The sequence below is a fragment of the Micropterus dolomieu genome, linkage group LG17 (genome assembly GCF_021292245.1).
Source record: "Micropterus dolomieu isolate WLL.071019.BEF.003 ecotype Adirondacks linkage group LG17, ASM2129224v1, whole genome shotgun sequence".
NCBI classification, from domain to species: domain Eukaryota; kingdom Metazoa; phylum Chordata; class Actinopteri; order Centrarchiformes; family Centrarchidae; genus Micropterus; species Micropterus dolomieu.
The window spans coordinates 7,333,961-7,350,178 of NC_060166.1; the positions used below are offsets into that span (position 1 = coordinate 7,333,961).

The following is a 16,218-nucleotide window of genomic DNA, read 5'->3' on the forward strand; positions in this document are numbered from 1 at the left end:
GAGGCCCTTCTGTATAATGAGTCAGTTTTGCTGCTTTAAGTACATAGCTGATAATACATCTGTACAACACGCAACAATGAAACAGACAAGAGGAAACAATGTTGGTTCTGCTCAAACGTCACTTGTTGAAGTCCAGATAACAGGGAACAAATCTAACTGTGGTGGTGATATGTGGTGATATGTTTGACGTATGTTTGGTGCAGAAAGCATGCAAACATGTACATACGTATGTACTGTTTGATACATTTTTTAAAATTCACATTTTACAGTATTCTTTCAAAATGTGGGATAAGAAGAAGACAAAATCTCAAAATGCTTATGTGTATGTCCAATTAGTGGCTCAAAAAATGAAACAAGTTTGTTTTTTGGAGAACATGCAGACTCACTGACCTGAGGAACAAAAGCTTGCAAACCCAGTTTCCCACTAATGAGCAACCCGACAAAGAACTGTTATCTAAAGAGGAAGTTTCGTCTGGTAGGAATCCACAAATGATGCCACTAGTTATGAGCATTCAAGAACAAGCAGGTCCGCAGTGGCCTCCTTGTATACCATGACTGGTCAAACTGGACAAGTTGGAGTTGGAGACTTTCATATGTGCTTACAATCAGAAGGAAAAAATGTCTTAAACAGAGCTGATTTTTAGCAATATTGATGCTGGCAAGCACATTAATTTCAACTGATGGGCCATCTAAATTGGTCATTTATTTCCTACAGCAAATGCAAAATTATCTTTTCCCCCCTATCTAGCTGACAAATAATGAATAATAAGACATGCTTAAGTACCCCAAACCTCTAAAAAGTCATTTCATGACGTCATTCTACTGGTCAAATTAATTAAAACTAAATCTATTTGAATATTTGAACAACTTGGTTTGAGTTTGATTTATTGTTTTCCAGTTATTTATAGATGGACTCCTTACATTTCTGGAGTTTTAAGTGTATACAGCACTGCTTTTGGGCGGCATGGGGAGAGGAACTGAGGAAACCACATGGAAGTAATGATGAATGGATAGAAAAGTGGGATGTACAAAAGAAAAAGAAAATCAGATGGACTAGATAAAAAAAAAAGATATGCAGTGAACAGACCTTTCGGACTACTTGGATGAAGTCCTTGGCGCTCTGCGGGCTGCGGCCCTGCAGCTGGCGTGTACAGGCCTCTAAGGAAGAAGCGTGGGCTACAATCAGCACGTTGTTTCCTACAGAGGGTGGAAACCGAGCAGGATGCAACATCAGCAGTGGACAAACACATGAGCATGTAAAACAATAAAGCCGAAGCTCACCTCTGTAAGCTCAGAACCTCTTCCAGGAGCGTGTTGTGTGTCTCTTACCAGTGTTTTTGCTGTCTGACAGGATGTCTTTGGTCACTTGGTAGCTCCGGCTCATGTAGCTCTCATAGGGTTCAGACACAGCGAGCTTGCTGACTGGGATCAGAGGTCTGTAAGGAGACACATATAAGAATTAGTTTTTAGGAAACGTATAAAATGAAATAAAACACACAACTAAAAACTATCTACAGATACTTCAGCACTACAGAGCTTTAAAGGAGGACAACGCAGCTTCAGCGGCAGGTATTGCATGAACACTGTACAAACGTATTTACAGAAACATATACCCAAATGTACACACCATTTAAACCTGATAACAATAATAAATAAGCAGAGTGCATAGTTGTTGAGAGCGCGACTACACACTAAGCTCACAAGACGACACACAATATTAAGTTCACGAGAACAAGATGATATTTTAACATTATTTTTTTTTATTTTTAAGAAATCTTCGAAGACAAAATATATGACTGGAAAAAGTCTTTAATTCGACTGAAAGTCACAAATTGCAAAACAGTGCATTTTGAAATGTTGCTTCCATATTGCTCATGTCTTGTCTGTAACTCTGCCGCTTTTTTTTTTTTTGTTTCCACCTGCTACCCATAATGCTCCCACACAAACCATTTAAAAGTGGCGTGGGCATCATCTACGCTGATTTCACCCTCACACTCTGTCATGCAGATATCATGGGCAGTTTGTACCTGATAAGAAATTTGCACGTTTTAATATTGCTATAATGATAAGCTATGCTAACCTGTGATCCAGAGATTGTAATTTCAATTAATTGCACAAGGTGTGTTTGTATCACCTGTATGTTGTGTCTACACTGAAGTGGGCTGCAGCCAGGTCAGTGGGAGGTATCCAGGCAGGCAGGGTGTTCCCAGAAACCCACTTGGTCCATTCAAAAAGCCCCGGTTCCACCCGTACCTTCAGCTTGCCCTCCTGCTGCATACCTGTTTACACAAACACAATTCATGAGAGCTTAACTTAAAAGTAAAAAAACAAAACGGGCCCTTGTGAGAACACCATTGCATCCTCAGCACACAACACTTTAATGACAGTATAGTTCATTTACTAAAATCCACTCCGCTTTGTACTGAGATTCAATTCATGAATGTTGGATTCTTTGTCGAGGAGACTCTTCTCACCTTTCAGGATGTTCTGTGCAGTCTGAACACACCGCAGAGAGGGAGAGCAGTACACAAAGTCTATCACTGTGTTACTCTCTAAAAGGGCCTCACCTGGAAAAGCACATATTGAGCACACACACGCTTCATATTCAGAATGCAACGCAACAACTCCAGGTGTACTCATACGTTATTTAGATCTATACAGGTGACGTACCCACAAGTCGAGCCTGCGTGGATCCAAACACAGTGATAGGAGCGTCCATGTCATAGTCTCTCTGTCCTCCCCACAGCGGCAAACTGGGAGGCATGTTCAGATTGGAACGTACATATCTACCTGCAGACCAGCGACAAACACGGTTTCAGTGCAGTGAAATACTCCGCGAGACCAATCTTTCTGACCTATTCCTACTTTCAGCCTCCACCTTTAGCTTTCTTACCTTTACTGTCTGAGCAGAGGGAGAGCCAGTGTTTGCCAAAGACCACGTCCATCCTCTCACCGTGCCGACACACAAAAAGCGTCCTCTTTGGCTGCCTGGAGTGACTACCGCTAATCCGCAGGACCTGCTGGAAATGAAAGGCGGATTACAAGGTTTAGTGAAAATGTGTATACAGACTAGTATACATGTTAATTTTCACAGATTCAGTATTACATGGATTTTGAATTCAATCAACGTAAAAACAAATGTACCTGCATTGGATGACATATGAGACTGAGGGTGGGCGTGTCTCCAGGACTCGTGTTATCGGGGCGTCGGCTGTCCAGCAGTCCATCAAACATCCCTCTCTCCTTACTGGTCCTGTCACTGGGCCCACAGCTGAAGAATGAATGGGAGCTGTGGAGGACGAGCAGAAGAGACATCAGGTACTGTATGCAGTAATTAGATGAGCTGGGGAAATATTAGGCAATAGTAAAGATATTTTTAAAGACCTACTTTATACTCTTTCAATGTCAAACAGTTGTTTTATGAGTATTTTGTATCATGACGTTTAGGCTTTTTTTAAATCTGTTCATATTGTTTGGGTAATTCCGACCTCCTGTGCCAGTACGAGACGCTCTGCTCACCCATGGAAGACCCAGGTGTCGGACTCATCGGCCAGGCTGACATAGTTCTCAGGCAGCAGGCCAGACAGCCCAGAGGCCAGCGAGGTCCCGTAAACCCAGCCCTCACTGGTGCTACTCTGATCCACTGGAGACATGAAGATAAAGTCGCCAGGAACCAGCTCCAGCTCATCCTCATTCTGAGGCACGTAGGGGTACATCACCCGCAGGGTCTGCCGATGGGACAGATAGGGGCATGACAACTGTTGGTGACTTATTAACTTTTAGAACAAATACTCATTTGTCAGTATGTTTTGATGCTGTTGAAGCTGTGACCTGGAAACATTGGTTGTTAGTATGAATATTACCTCATGGTTTGCAAAACGAATGTCCCGGGAGAACAGGACTGCCAGCCAATCACAGCCTAGCTTGACTTCGATGCCCTTGGCCAGTTTCTCCAGTGATGGGAGGTGATTGGTGGGGAAGTTGTAAGCCAGAGTTACATGAAGCTGCTTCTTATGAGGCTCCACATGGACCTCTGGAGTGGAAAGACGAGACAGGACTTAGCACGTCACACTAACAATTCACCGTAAGAAAGTACAAACTCTGCAACTTCTGTTATCTGTACGGAGATACAAAATATTCCAAGGGTAAAACTGCACAAAGCATCAGAGGTGAAAACTGACAACGCTCAACATTTCCACATCAGATTTTGATGACTCACTATCTCCTAACCATAAAACAGAAACGGGAGCTTTAATCTGATTTGGCACTTAGCTGCCTGAAATACTGTTTGGCAGTCAGCCTCTGTTTACAAAAAAGTTACAGTGACAGATTGAGTGAGTGCCCTAATAACCCAATGTGACCGCCGCCCCGACCAATCGTTTACCGCCCCTGCTGGAAAAGAAAGGCGGTCACCACACATTACATGGTGATTATGACGAGCTGCTGCTGACAAACTCTACAGTAAACACTCAACAACACACAGTGATAAAGATAGAGATGGGACAGATAGAAGAAGAAGACATGCAGCTAGCATCCTCCACGTGTTCCAAACCCAGGGCATTGTGGGTACATGGCGCGTGCCCCTTATCCCTAACGCTTGTGGTTCCTACCTGCCTTCCTGGCGGCCTCTGTGGCAAAGTCGGCTGCAAACTGCTTGAGGATGTCGGCCACCTTCTCTTCCACGAAGAGACCAATGAAGTTGGAGGATGTGTAGAGCTCTAGAGGCAGCGGGCTGGGAAAGCGACCCCGCCACTGCTGGACGGTGGCCTGGAGGGCCTCGCATAGAGCTTCTACTTTTTGGTCTGCGCACTGTGTGGAAGGAGAGCGGGTGATGGGGACGTAGAGTTAAGCACAATTTGGTCACTTTATCTTTCTGTTAAAGTACCGGCTCTTTGTCATTCAGACACACGAGAGGAAGCAGTGAGTTGAAAAGTTCAGATATTAATTATATTATTACATTTAGAGCTAAGAGCCTTTGATGACCTTTAACCCTCGACCTTGATAAAACTGTACAGTATCAGCTGAAGTTCTGTTCACCTCTCCAACTCACCATGAAGAACTGGCACAGGGTGATGTGGGGGAAAATGTTGTGGGCTTTGTTTTTGCCACAAGTCACCCGGCTCTGTTGCCAGAAGTGGGAGAGCTGGTTCTGTAGCGGTCCGCTGGGTCGCAGGTAGAGGACAAACTCCCTGGGCAGAGGGTCGTCCAGGAACGGGTCATCCACATGGGAGAACAGCCTGTGGAGAGAGAGAGAGAGAGAGAGAGAGAGGTAAATGTCTCTGGTCTGCTGTGCTGTGAGGAAAGTTTTCAAGAAAATCTGCCAAATCGCTTGTGGCACAAATATAATCAAGAAAGAAGAACTGGGTAAGTACACAGCCATGAATGCTAATGATTTCAGCCGCACGACCAGTTCACCAAGGCTGCCACATATGAGCCCTACAGCTCCTTTATAATTGGAACACTTCCTGTTTCGAACTGGCATTCTGGGACAGAAAACTTTCTGCCTCGCCCTGCGTGTTTGCCCGGTAACATTGCCTTCCCCTGCAGCAATGACAGCAGACATTCTGAATGAATAAACTCCTTGGCCTTCATTCAACATTTCAGATGATTTTATTTGCTCTACAATAACTTTGGGGACTTTTTGTCACCAAATGCCGTGGTACTGGGCAAAACAGGCTTTATTTTTTATTTCTTACAGTGTGTAGTTGGCGAATAGTACTGGAATTGCATTGTTTTTCAAAAGAGATCCAGATCACAATAGGAAAAAAAATGAGCAGACTGTTCTTCAAATCCTTGCATAATCATAAAGACAGGTATTAAGTGTCTGGTATTGAATGTGCAAACTCCTTTAACAGCCTTCTACAGCAGAGGGCAGAATAGCACACATTTCCGCCTGCCCTGAGATGTGTATGTGTGAACATACTGTATACTTACCAGTCACATGCTGCTTGCACACTTCGACCTCCTGTTGATACCAGAGCTTTCAGTCTGTAAAAGAGCACAACAGGGAAAGAAAAATAATTTAAATTATGTCTCCAACAAAAAAGAACTATCACCTACAGGTTACTCGTCAAATACTGTATATGAAACGTGCGCAGTAACGATGTATGACTAGTGCAATTTGGCAATGAGAAGCCCCTGAGAAGTGACTTCACTGTCTGAATGAGTTAAGCAGCAGAGGAACACATTGATGTTGTGCTCTGTACAGGAGTCCCGTATCCTCAGGAGTTTTCTGGCAGCAGATGGCAAATAAAAGGAGAAGTGTTCTGGATCCACACCTATGTGGAAACTCTGACTCTGTAAACAGTGAGAGATGCAAGTGAAGGCTCTAAAGGAAAAGGAAATTGTGTGGGAAAGGTTCACAAATGACAGAACAGAAGTGCCACTGGAGTTGAGTACAAACAATGCCACTGGAAAAAGAAAACTGGTGAATTATTCAGCGTTTTCCTGGTTTTACTGACTAAAGTGAATATCTAAACAGAAATTCAGCAAACCAGACAGAAAAACATTACAATTACATTACATTCATACACGGAAATGCATTTTTCTCTCTCACTGGTTAGAGCTTAGAGGAGACTGCATTTCACAGCAGCGGAAGTAACATTTTCTGTCAGCTTTTGTTTCTATATCTAAACATTTATTGTCAGTTAGTTTAGACTGATTTATTTGACTTCATTATAGTTTGAACAATAAAAAACAATAAGCTTAAAGACACGTAAACTCTCCTGAAAGCAGAGGGGTACTGCAGAGTTGGTGATAATCTCTGTGGATTTGTCACTATGAGTCACACCTTTTACATTAAACATAGTCATTTGACCTAGTGTTAAAGGGAAACCCAGTTACCTTTTAAAAAGGTTGACAAGTGTAACTTTAATCTAACGAATAAATCATTTTGACGTAGCAGGAAAAAGTACAGGTGTAAAAATTACACCTCATCAAAGAAAAACATTTCCACTCCATTTAGATTACCCGGTAAACCAGTATACATACTTCCAGGGAATTACACTGTGTTGTGATGCTACTGAATAATGCCACTGAATTAAGTTGATGGGTTTTTTAATAATTCAACAGTGTGCTTTTACACAAATATTTCAGAATCCCCATTCTGACATGGCTGTGTCCTTGCTGCTTGAGTGAATGCATTTTATCTTTTAACCGTGCACAAATGTGCCGTGGCTTTAGGCAGGATGAAGTAAATCTGCTGGTTGGTGCATCTGCTGTACAAACATTTTTGCCCACGGTGAAATTTCTCAACACTTATCACGTAAGTTGCCTCCACATTTGGTACGTGTTAACAGTGTGGTAGCTCTAGCAGATAAATCTCCTGATTTATGCAACGACAACTACAGCCTTTCCCATGGCCAGTGTTACATTTTGTCCCACTAGTGATACACCCAGAATGCACCAACCTCAAGGTAACAACACTTTCATTTAGGCAGAATATTTTTAATAAGTCTTTCCACTCCCACCTTTTGTTCCAAAAGGTCAGAGTGAACCAATGAGTAATTGTACATTTATGTCACAACCAGTAACTGAGAAAGACAAGATGTGAATAAAGCACAGCTTACAAAGTCTGGAGGCAGAACAATAGGGATCACAAGTCAGAGGAAGCGTCACTGCCTTGTAGGCTCCTTCAAAGCAGCATGGAAGATGATACATAACCTGTGTAGGAAGATATAAACATAGACTCCTTTCCTATGTTGATGACACCTCTCTCAACTATCAGTAAGGACTCCCAGTTACCTGGGAAATAGTTATTCATCCATTTGAAGAAGCTTACAGTTCAGATCAAGATGTTCTGCTGTCGTCATGATTACGTCTGATTACGTCTGCTTTCTCTGGCTGAACAACACTGTAAGAAATGATTCTGTGGTCCTGTAGATTTGATTAATGTATTATGTAAAATATATTCAATATGATTGTGTTTTTCCTTTTCAGGCAAATATTTAATTACATTTCAAATAAAAATGTTTGGAATAAAATCCACCCATTGTAGTTAAATAAAACATAAGCATTATATTTGTCTAATTCCAAATAGAGAGAATATTGAGTGAATTCAAATTAATGTAATCAGGCAAATTTTAATTGAAAAGCACTTCTTGTCAAAGTGCGCCTTTTTTTAAATGCAGCAGGCTATCATCCACAAGACATTTGAATATTGCAAAATTTAACTGGTTGACTAAGGTAAAAAAACTTATTTTGTTATCATGCGGCTAGTAAGAAGGACGCATGTAGTGGTATATTACGATATAAATTGAGCTATCACAGAAAAAGAGACTCAGCAGCAACACAAAGTTGGCTTCTGTTGTCAAGGCTATTAATGTAGTAGTGTGATTTTGTTGCACTATAATATGAAAACAGCATTATATATTTTGAATTCATATGTATCGAAGTCAAATGATTATTTTGAAGAATGCGGGTTAGCATTTCCGCTATCATGGTTCCTACGTCCTTTGCGTGTTGATATATCCTTAGTATGTTTTTATGAAATTGCGTAAATATCAAATATATATATAATATATATATATAAATAATCATTGGGTTTAATGTTAAGGTTAGACACATTTCCACAGAGAGAAATATTGGGGGTTATTGCTGGAAAGGCATCCTGTGGTGGTGACGGTGCAATGGGTAAGACACATGCCTTTGGTTTGAGAGACCTGGGTTCAATCCCCCATTGTGTCCCTGAACAAGACACTAAACCCCTAATTGCTCCAGAGGTGCGTGACATATATAGCAATTGTGAGTAAAAGCGTCAGCTAAATGAATAAATGTTAGATTTTGGACGGCACTTCCGTTAGCATTGGTTAAATTCAATTCAATGTGCAGATTAATGTGTAGATGATTATTAATCTATTATATATCATTGATATATAGAATTAAATAAATTTTTATTAGTACTATTCAACTCAATATTTAGGTTCTCAATGTTTAGGTTATAATTAATTCTGTACTGTTTTCTATTTGAATCTACTCATATTAAATGGATTACTATTAAGGGTCTCATTTAATTAATATTTACTCAATACATTGTGAAATTTAATTAATAATATTGCTTGTAATCTGTTGCCTCATTTTTATTGAGTAGATATGGTGTATCTTTTCTTACAGTGAACTGAAGACTCATCAGTCAGTCAGAGAAAGCCAAATGTTTTTTTTTACAATCCCCCAAAAGAGTGTAGTGTGAATACTGAACTAATGTGAATAAAGATTTGCAAGTCCTGATTACACAAAATAAAAAAGCATGCAGCTAATTAATTTTCATTTGCTGGACTACATAATGCATTCACAAAGAGATTAAAGACAAGAAAGGTGCAGAGAGAACAGTGATTTATCTTTTCATTGCCTCCGTCCTTACCTCAGCAACACCTGGAGGCTCAGCTGATAAGCAGGAGAAGGAACTGAAGATCGGATTATTCATGTTAGAGCCACAGAATCTAATAATCTGCCACTCAGAAGATAAGTGTGTACATGCTAATGTGGTTTCATCTCTGGGGAGCAAGCAGCTTCCTCAGAGGGGCGTGAGATGTTGTTCCCGTGGGATGGGACGGGCAGAGGTGCTACAGAGAGGTGTGCGTTTGTGTCTTGGCACACATTCAGTATATGTGTGCATTAATGACTGCATGTTGAAAATGTATTAGGATTTGCTTATTACAGGCCTTTAGAGGTGGCTGCTAAAATGCTTGGATTGAAAACCAGTGATTATGCTTAAACATTATTTTATCCAATCATGTTTTTTTATAATTCTGACCAAAGATGAATTAAGAAAAGTTAATCATGGAGTGTTTTCACCAGTTTTATTCATGATGGATGAAAAACAATACTGTCACAACAATATGAATGTCGCTATTTAATACTGTGTGTCAACGGTTAATATTACTTTAAAGTTTATTACTTAAAGTTATTTTCCTCAGGAGTTGGTGGAGGCCAAAACAGAACAAAAAGGAGAGTGGATACCAGACTTAAATTCATCAGGTTGCCAGAAACAGGACTCCAAATTAATGCTAATGGCGTTTGTGCAGAGAGGCTTTTTGCTAGCATGAAGATGATAACAACATTTGAATAGGGCCGTTATAATAGGTGTGTGTTTTCACAACAGAATTACTATTATTACAGCTTTAATGGGTCAACCAGTAAATCTGGAGCAATTTTACCAAAATAATTTGCAGTGTATATTAAAATAAACATTTTGTCTCCTGCTGGTGTGTATTGAAGTACAACTGGCCATTATACATAAGAGGCAAATCATATAGGAAAATAAAAACACCCACACTTCTACAAAACTTCACCACAGTGAGCTCAGCAGGCAGCCGTTCTGACCACAGCAGAGACAGTTAGAGACATCAAAGTCAGCTTACTCGTGTGCTAGCCGCTGCTTGGGTTTTTATGAAGCTGCTGTGTCCCACCGGTGTAGACCTACATACCACTGCATATGTGTGCGAGAGAATCAGAAAGAAGGAAGGGAGTGCGAGAAGCAAGCGGCTGAAGAAAGCAGTTTAAGGAAGAGCCTGAAACCACATACACCCACACACAGACAAACAGCACATCAAGCCAGAGATGGAGAACATAAAGGAAAGCTTTGCCACACACAAACTAACACCTGGGTTACATTTAGTGTTATTGAAAATCTGATATCTGACTGAAACACAGCAGGCTTTCACAACCATGACTAAGAAGAGGAAAGGAGAAGCGAGTCCTGTGATACACACGACATTCAATTTGTCACCGTGTTAGTCAGTGTGCAAGACAAGAGTGTCACTTACTGTAGATACTCACTTTAATGTCACTACTTTGTGCATATAAGAAATATAAAATACAGACCAAACATGTAGTCCATGCTGCTTAAAGGTGACAGTATGTGTATTATTCTGTAGATGCTGCGTATCACCAGACAAGCGTCGACGAATTTGACCAATGAAATACGCCATTGAGACAACAGTACAGCCGTGATTGGTCATGTATACAAGCAGATGAGGCTATTTTTCTTCCCTTGTTCCTTGTTTATCATGACACATGTACTGTGTACAGATCAAAAGAAAAGAGACTGCACAGAAGGAAAAAGTTGCTGCTAACGTTAACATGTAAGGCTGACTAGCTTACTACCAATACTAGCAACCTAAAGCAGCGTTACTCTTTCTTCATTTCAAAGTTCAACTGTGATGCTGAGCTTTTTCCTGGGACCAGTTTGCTTCAGCCTCAGTCTTTTAGCATGCCATCATGTATGTTGCCATCAAGTGCACATTTAAGACCCTTTTACAAGGTTCTTGTTTAAAATGCATCGACTGGAAACATTTAAAAAGTTTACCTCAACCAACACATGCAGCTAGCACCAGCTTAGCTAGTTAGCTATACCTGACAACATCTGCTAGCGACAGTTGCCATTTCAATCGGACAAAATCGACGGTCATTGGCTAGAAGTGAGAAGCTGCTTTTGTCGGTCAGTCTGAACTCAGGGGGCCCATGCTTTCAAAAAAACTTACGCGTTAAATCTGCCATCCGCTGCACGTGTGCTGTGCGAGAATGGAAAGCTTGACAGGAGTAGCAACAGTAACTAATGGTAGCTTAGTCAGACTCTGGTTAATCCGTCCGGAGAAAAGGCCTCCGGTTGGTCTGCATGAGCGCTTCATTTCAAAGGCGTAGATGAAACAATGGAGACAGACACAGCAATCATTAGTTTCATCACCGTAAATACATAATCTCATAATGATACATTGTATCATGACCAGTACCTCAACAACCACATCTTAGAGTTACACATTTGGTTGAGGTTGTTAGCACACAGGCTGTGGACTCAAATCATACCCTGATCAAAGAAAATTCTTGCAGCTCTCAAGGGTATATACCCTGACACCTGAAAATGGCTACAAAAGCAAGGCTTCACCAAATTACAAAAATGCTGTCCAGAGGCATGGCTGCCATTTCAAAGAAAAATGGGTACAATCATCCAGGGAGCCACAGAAAAACTTACATCAACAAGACTTCTCGGACAACTTCTCTAGTCTCAGTTTATTACTCGACTTTCAGAAAGACGAGGCAGAAAGCATTGCTTAGTAAGACAAATATGAGTGTCAAATGTCTAAAAAAACACTTGAAAGATTCTCAGGACGATGCCCCATGAACAGATGAGTCAGAACTGGATATTTGTGGCTGGCACGGCCCATGTTATGTCTGGTGAAAAGCAAACACCACATTCCACGGTAAGACCCTCGCATGTGGTGGCAGCAGTGTCTCTGTTTGCATATGCTTTGCTTTGCTGCACTGACACCTGTATGGTTTTCAATCACCTCATTATTCGGCTCTGAGAATCCTGAGAGAATCCTGCAGAATCGGAGTTCATAGGCTAAAGCGTAAGCAACAATGCCGAATGACAAACAGAAATTCTACATCGGAATGGCTGAAGAACAAGAAATGTACAGTTCCAGATGTTGAATAACCAACTCTTGCTTGGGAACAAACAAATGCCACTGAGTTGAAGTGGATTCATACCGACGACTGAGCCAACTTCCTCCACATCACTGTGTGAGAGTGAACAAGTACTACTGTTAGTTTTCAGTTGCATGTATTGCTACCCAATGTGGTGTAACGAGTTACTAATGCTAAATGAAGCATTTCTTAATCACACAGGGTATATGTAGTACTGCATAACTTGCCTCAATAAACAAATCATCTAATGATCTTGAGCATTTTTGTCTTGCACTTAATATGCTTCTATTATTCTCAGTAGTGTCTTTCATTAGACCTCAAATTACGGACTTCTTGCCACCAGTTTGTAACGCAGGTTTTCTTTCAAATCACTGAAGTCTCAAGCCTAACCTAAAATAACCCTGATGACATCATCTAGGTTATTTTCTCAGACTTACAAAGCTTCCCACACAGTGCCCCTTTAAAGCTGGGTTAGGCAATTTATTTCAGCATTTTTGTTGGGTCAGATACTTTCAAAATCTAGCTGTCTATTCCTAGATTCTCTTGTTTTTACTCTCTCTGTTATGTTTTTACAGCAGTTTCCTGCATTTGAAACTGAATTGTTCGTGACATTTTTGAAACAGAGTGACCTTTGCTTCACGTGTTTTACAAGGTTACTTCTGGTTCCCTGTGGAATAATTTTAGTTCCTGCTTGCAGTATTGGTAGGGGAATCTTTATAAGACAACAACTGTAATTGCAAACAAACAGGTAGTTGGTAGCTAAATATAAACTTTTTTTTTTGTACCTGTTCCCATATCATGCCTTAAAATAACCACAACAGAAACAAACTGAAAATACAAAACATGTTGTCATAACCCACGTTTCCTTTTTCTGCCGGTGCCTCTGAGGGTTTTCATAGCCGTGGGCTATGTTTCATAAGGCGAGCCCGAAGCTGAGTCAAACACTCAAGGAGGATCCCATATAAACACAGGAAGGAGCCTTTTTGGGAGCAAAATCATTTCAGTTTGAATCATGAAAGAAATCAAACCTTGTCTGTTCAGAAAGCTGATGCATGTAGAGCAGCCTGGCCTGAGGTTTGTTGATCAAAGCAGGGAGTGATCAGCTAGGCCTGGTGGGAACAGAGCCGCCTCACCAAAGCCTCAAAGGCCAGCTACTCACCACTCCCTCAGTCTTCATGATGATAGTGCAACTCTGCACACGCTTCCAACCCCCGACACTCTGCTCAGTTTAATGCTGATGAGCAGAAGTCAGTGGCTTCAAGCAGTCGCAGTCACAGCAGAAAATCAAGCTGTCACCAGAAATATCCTCAGTTACCATGGTTTGTCCAGAAACTGGGTCTCAGAAAAGCACTGGAGGGACACTTGATAATATGATTTAGAAAAGCCACCATTTTGGCTAAGTAGTAAATGTCTTCTCTGGTTTTGCTAGCTGCTAGTTTTGATTGCAACACAGGACTGGTAGTGACAGACCAACTGTAGTGACAAACATATACAAAGCGTCAAAGCAAATGAAGTTAGCTTTGATGTTAGCTTCAAACAGCCCAGGACCGGAGGGCTCTGCAGCGGGGTGATTAAAACTGCTCAGAAGATCATGGGTACCCATCTCCCGAGCATCAGTGACATCGGTGTGGTGAGGTGCCTACGCAGAGCCCAAAGGATACCAAAAGATGAATTGACAAAATAACTGGTAGGATGAAAATGATCCACAGAATCAGCCCTAAATATCACAATTTTTTCAAAAGGCCAATATCGGCGCTTATGTATCTGTCAAATTCTGGTGGTTACCACTCCCTGCGTCCCCATGATAAAACGACTGCTCCACAGATGTTTTCACTGCCTGAGAGTCCCAACAAAAACACTTAGAGCCTCTCCACCTGTGAGCAGACAGAACAGTGTGGGTTGAGAGCTGACTGAATAAAAGGTCTTTGTAGGAAAATGTCCCCTGAGGATGACTTTTCCTCATTTTACAATAGAGTAAAAATGTCAAATGAATTACAGGCTGCTGAGTGCTGCACTGGTTTTCCTCAGCTTCACAATGAAGTTGTTCCCCATCGAGCTGCTGTATCCATTCACTGGTTAAGCTTCTGTGTACATGCACGTATTACAATCTTTTTTAGGGGGCTGGAAAAAACCCCCACTTTGCTTCAGCTTAAGCAGCAAGATGCTGATGTATACTCGGACACGCAATACCTCAACATTTTTGTCATCTAATTAGCCTAGTCTACAATCTGTCATCAAGGCATCTATTGTGAGAAAACCACTTGCTCGCTCTCGCCCACAGAGATGTGAAAGCAAAGTTTTCCAACCATAGAGAGATCCTCGGTTAACTGCTCAACTCACAGAGACAGGAAGAGAAACAGACAAGGCAGTGAGCAACACGCCCACGCAGCGCAACATTGCTCACAACTGTAAATCATCATCATCAACAGCACATCATGTTTAACAACTTTAAAAATAAGTCAATTACAGCATGGCCTCAAACACATAAGGAAAATATACAGAGGAGTACAACACACATTAATATGAACAATGGTAATAAGCTTTACACCGAAAGCCAAAGGAAGTGGGTACGGAAAGTTATACCCTTCTTTAAATATTATCAGCATAAAATCTACATGTGGTCAAGAATATTCTCCAACTGTTTGCAACAATATCCTTCATAATAATACATAATGCATGCTTGCTTTACAGGATTACTGTGTAGCCTACAAATAGTTGGTTCCTTCCTACAGTATTATGCTAAGTCAGATAAAAGCCAACTTCTGGAAAAGACAACTCAGGTTCAACTTTAACTTTAACTTTCAAAGTTAGGTTAGTGAAATATTTCCAGAACACTAGAAGCGTCAACATAGGCTATGTGCTACATTTACTGTTTTATTAAATTGTGTAAATGTATCCGCTACATAGTGCCCTCACAAATTCCACCATATCAGGTGTTAAATAGAACTGTTTAAATAAATAAATACTACTGTGGAGCCCAGTGCAAAGCCATGTTAAGAGAAGCGAGATGTTCCCCTGACATTGACGTTAAAACATTTGCTGGTATTTGCTACAGCTACAAAGCTCAGCCTCAGCAATCACTCAGCAATCAGCCTTTCCTCATGTCATACGATTTTTTAATTCTCTTAGTTAAGTTGTATTATTTCAACTGTTGGTCAAACACAGTGAGCTTGGGCAACTTCTGATGTGCATTTGTTAGATATTTTAAATTCTTTCTTTTTTTTTGCTTCAGTGATTCATTCACTCCATGTAATATCATTTCTATTGATTATTCAATCAGACATCAGACATCCTGCATCTATTATGTAGTAGGGCTTTGTGTCATCATGGAGTACCATGACTCACTGTTCAATGAGAAAATAAACCCCCTCTTATCAACGCAAGAAAACACCTAAAGTTACCTTTACTTACATTTGTGCCCACATCTCTAATCACTGATTTTCCACACTGTTTAGTTAACCCCCAAAATGTTCCAAATTCAGTTTAAGAAATAAACTGTGACATTCAGTGTAATTTTGTGAATCAGAGATGTGTCATAAAGACCTTAGGAACAAAAAAGGTCAAAAATCTAGAACCCATTTATAGCACTGCATTTTGGTGATCCATTTTGCAAACGTAAAGCTCCTTTTTTACTAATCTGACTCCCAAACAGCTTCCTACAGACATACACAACTGTCCCTCTTGAAGCCTGCATGAAGGTTAATGTCCAAAATAACCACAGTGACAAAATCTTAAAGGGGAAATCCACTGGTTTTCCACCTCAAAGTCTGCTTACAGGTGTTAGGGAGTCATACC

General features: G+C 40.8%; 1 protein-coding gene across 2 annotated transcripts in view; it reads right to left on the reverse strand.

Moving 5' to 3' along the window:
• The window catches only part of ubash3bb (ubiquitin associated and SH3 domain containing Bb), a 42,325-nt gene that overhangs the window by 1,091 nt on the left and 25,016 nt on the right, over positions 1–16,218 (reverse strand). The window contains exons 2-13 of one of the 2 annotated variants that reach the window (XM_046073817.1): positions 5,935–5,988; positions 5,051–5,237; positions 4,611–4,809; positions 3,864–4,033; positions 3,520–3,728; positions 3,145–3,289; positions 2,894–3,017; positions 2,671–2,790; positions 2,475–2,567; positions 2,135–2,279; positions 1,330–1,436; positions 1,088–1,197 (exon numbers count right to left, since the gene is read on the reverse strand). In XM_046073817.1, coding sequence (XP_045929773.1) covers positions 1,088–1,197; positions 1,330–1,436; positions 2,135–2,279; positions 2,475–2,567; positions 2,671–2,790; positions 2,894–3,017; positions 3,145–3,289; positions 3,520–3,728; positions 3,864–4,033; positions 4,611–4,809; positions 5,051–5,237; positions 5,935–5,988 — 1,663 coding nt within the window. Of the gene's footprint in view, positions 1–1,087; positions 1,198–1,329; positions 1,437–2,134; positions 2,280–2,474; positions 2,568–2,670; positions 2,791–2,893; positions 3,021–3,144; positions 3,290–3,519; positions 3,729–3,863; positions 4,034–4,610; positions 4,810–5,050; positions 5,238–5,934; positions 5,989–16,218 lie in introns of both variants that reach the window. The other variant, XM_046073816.1, reaches the window with a different exon arrangement.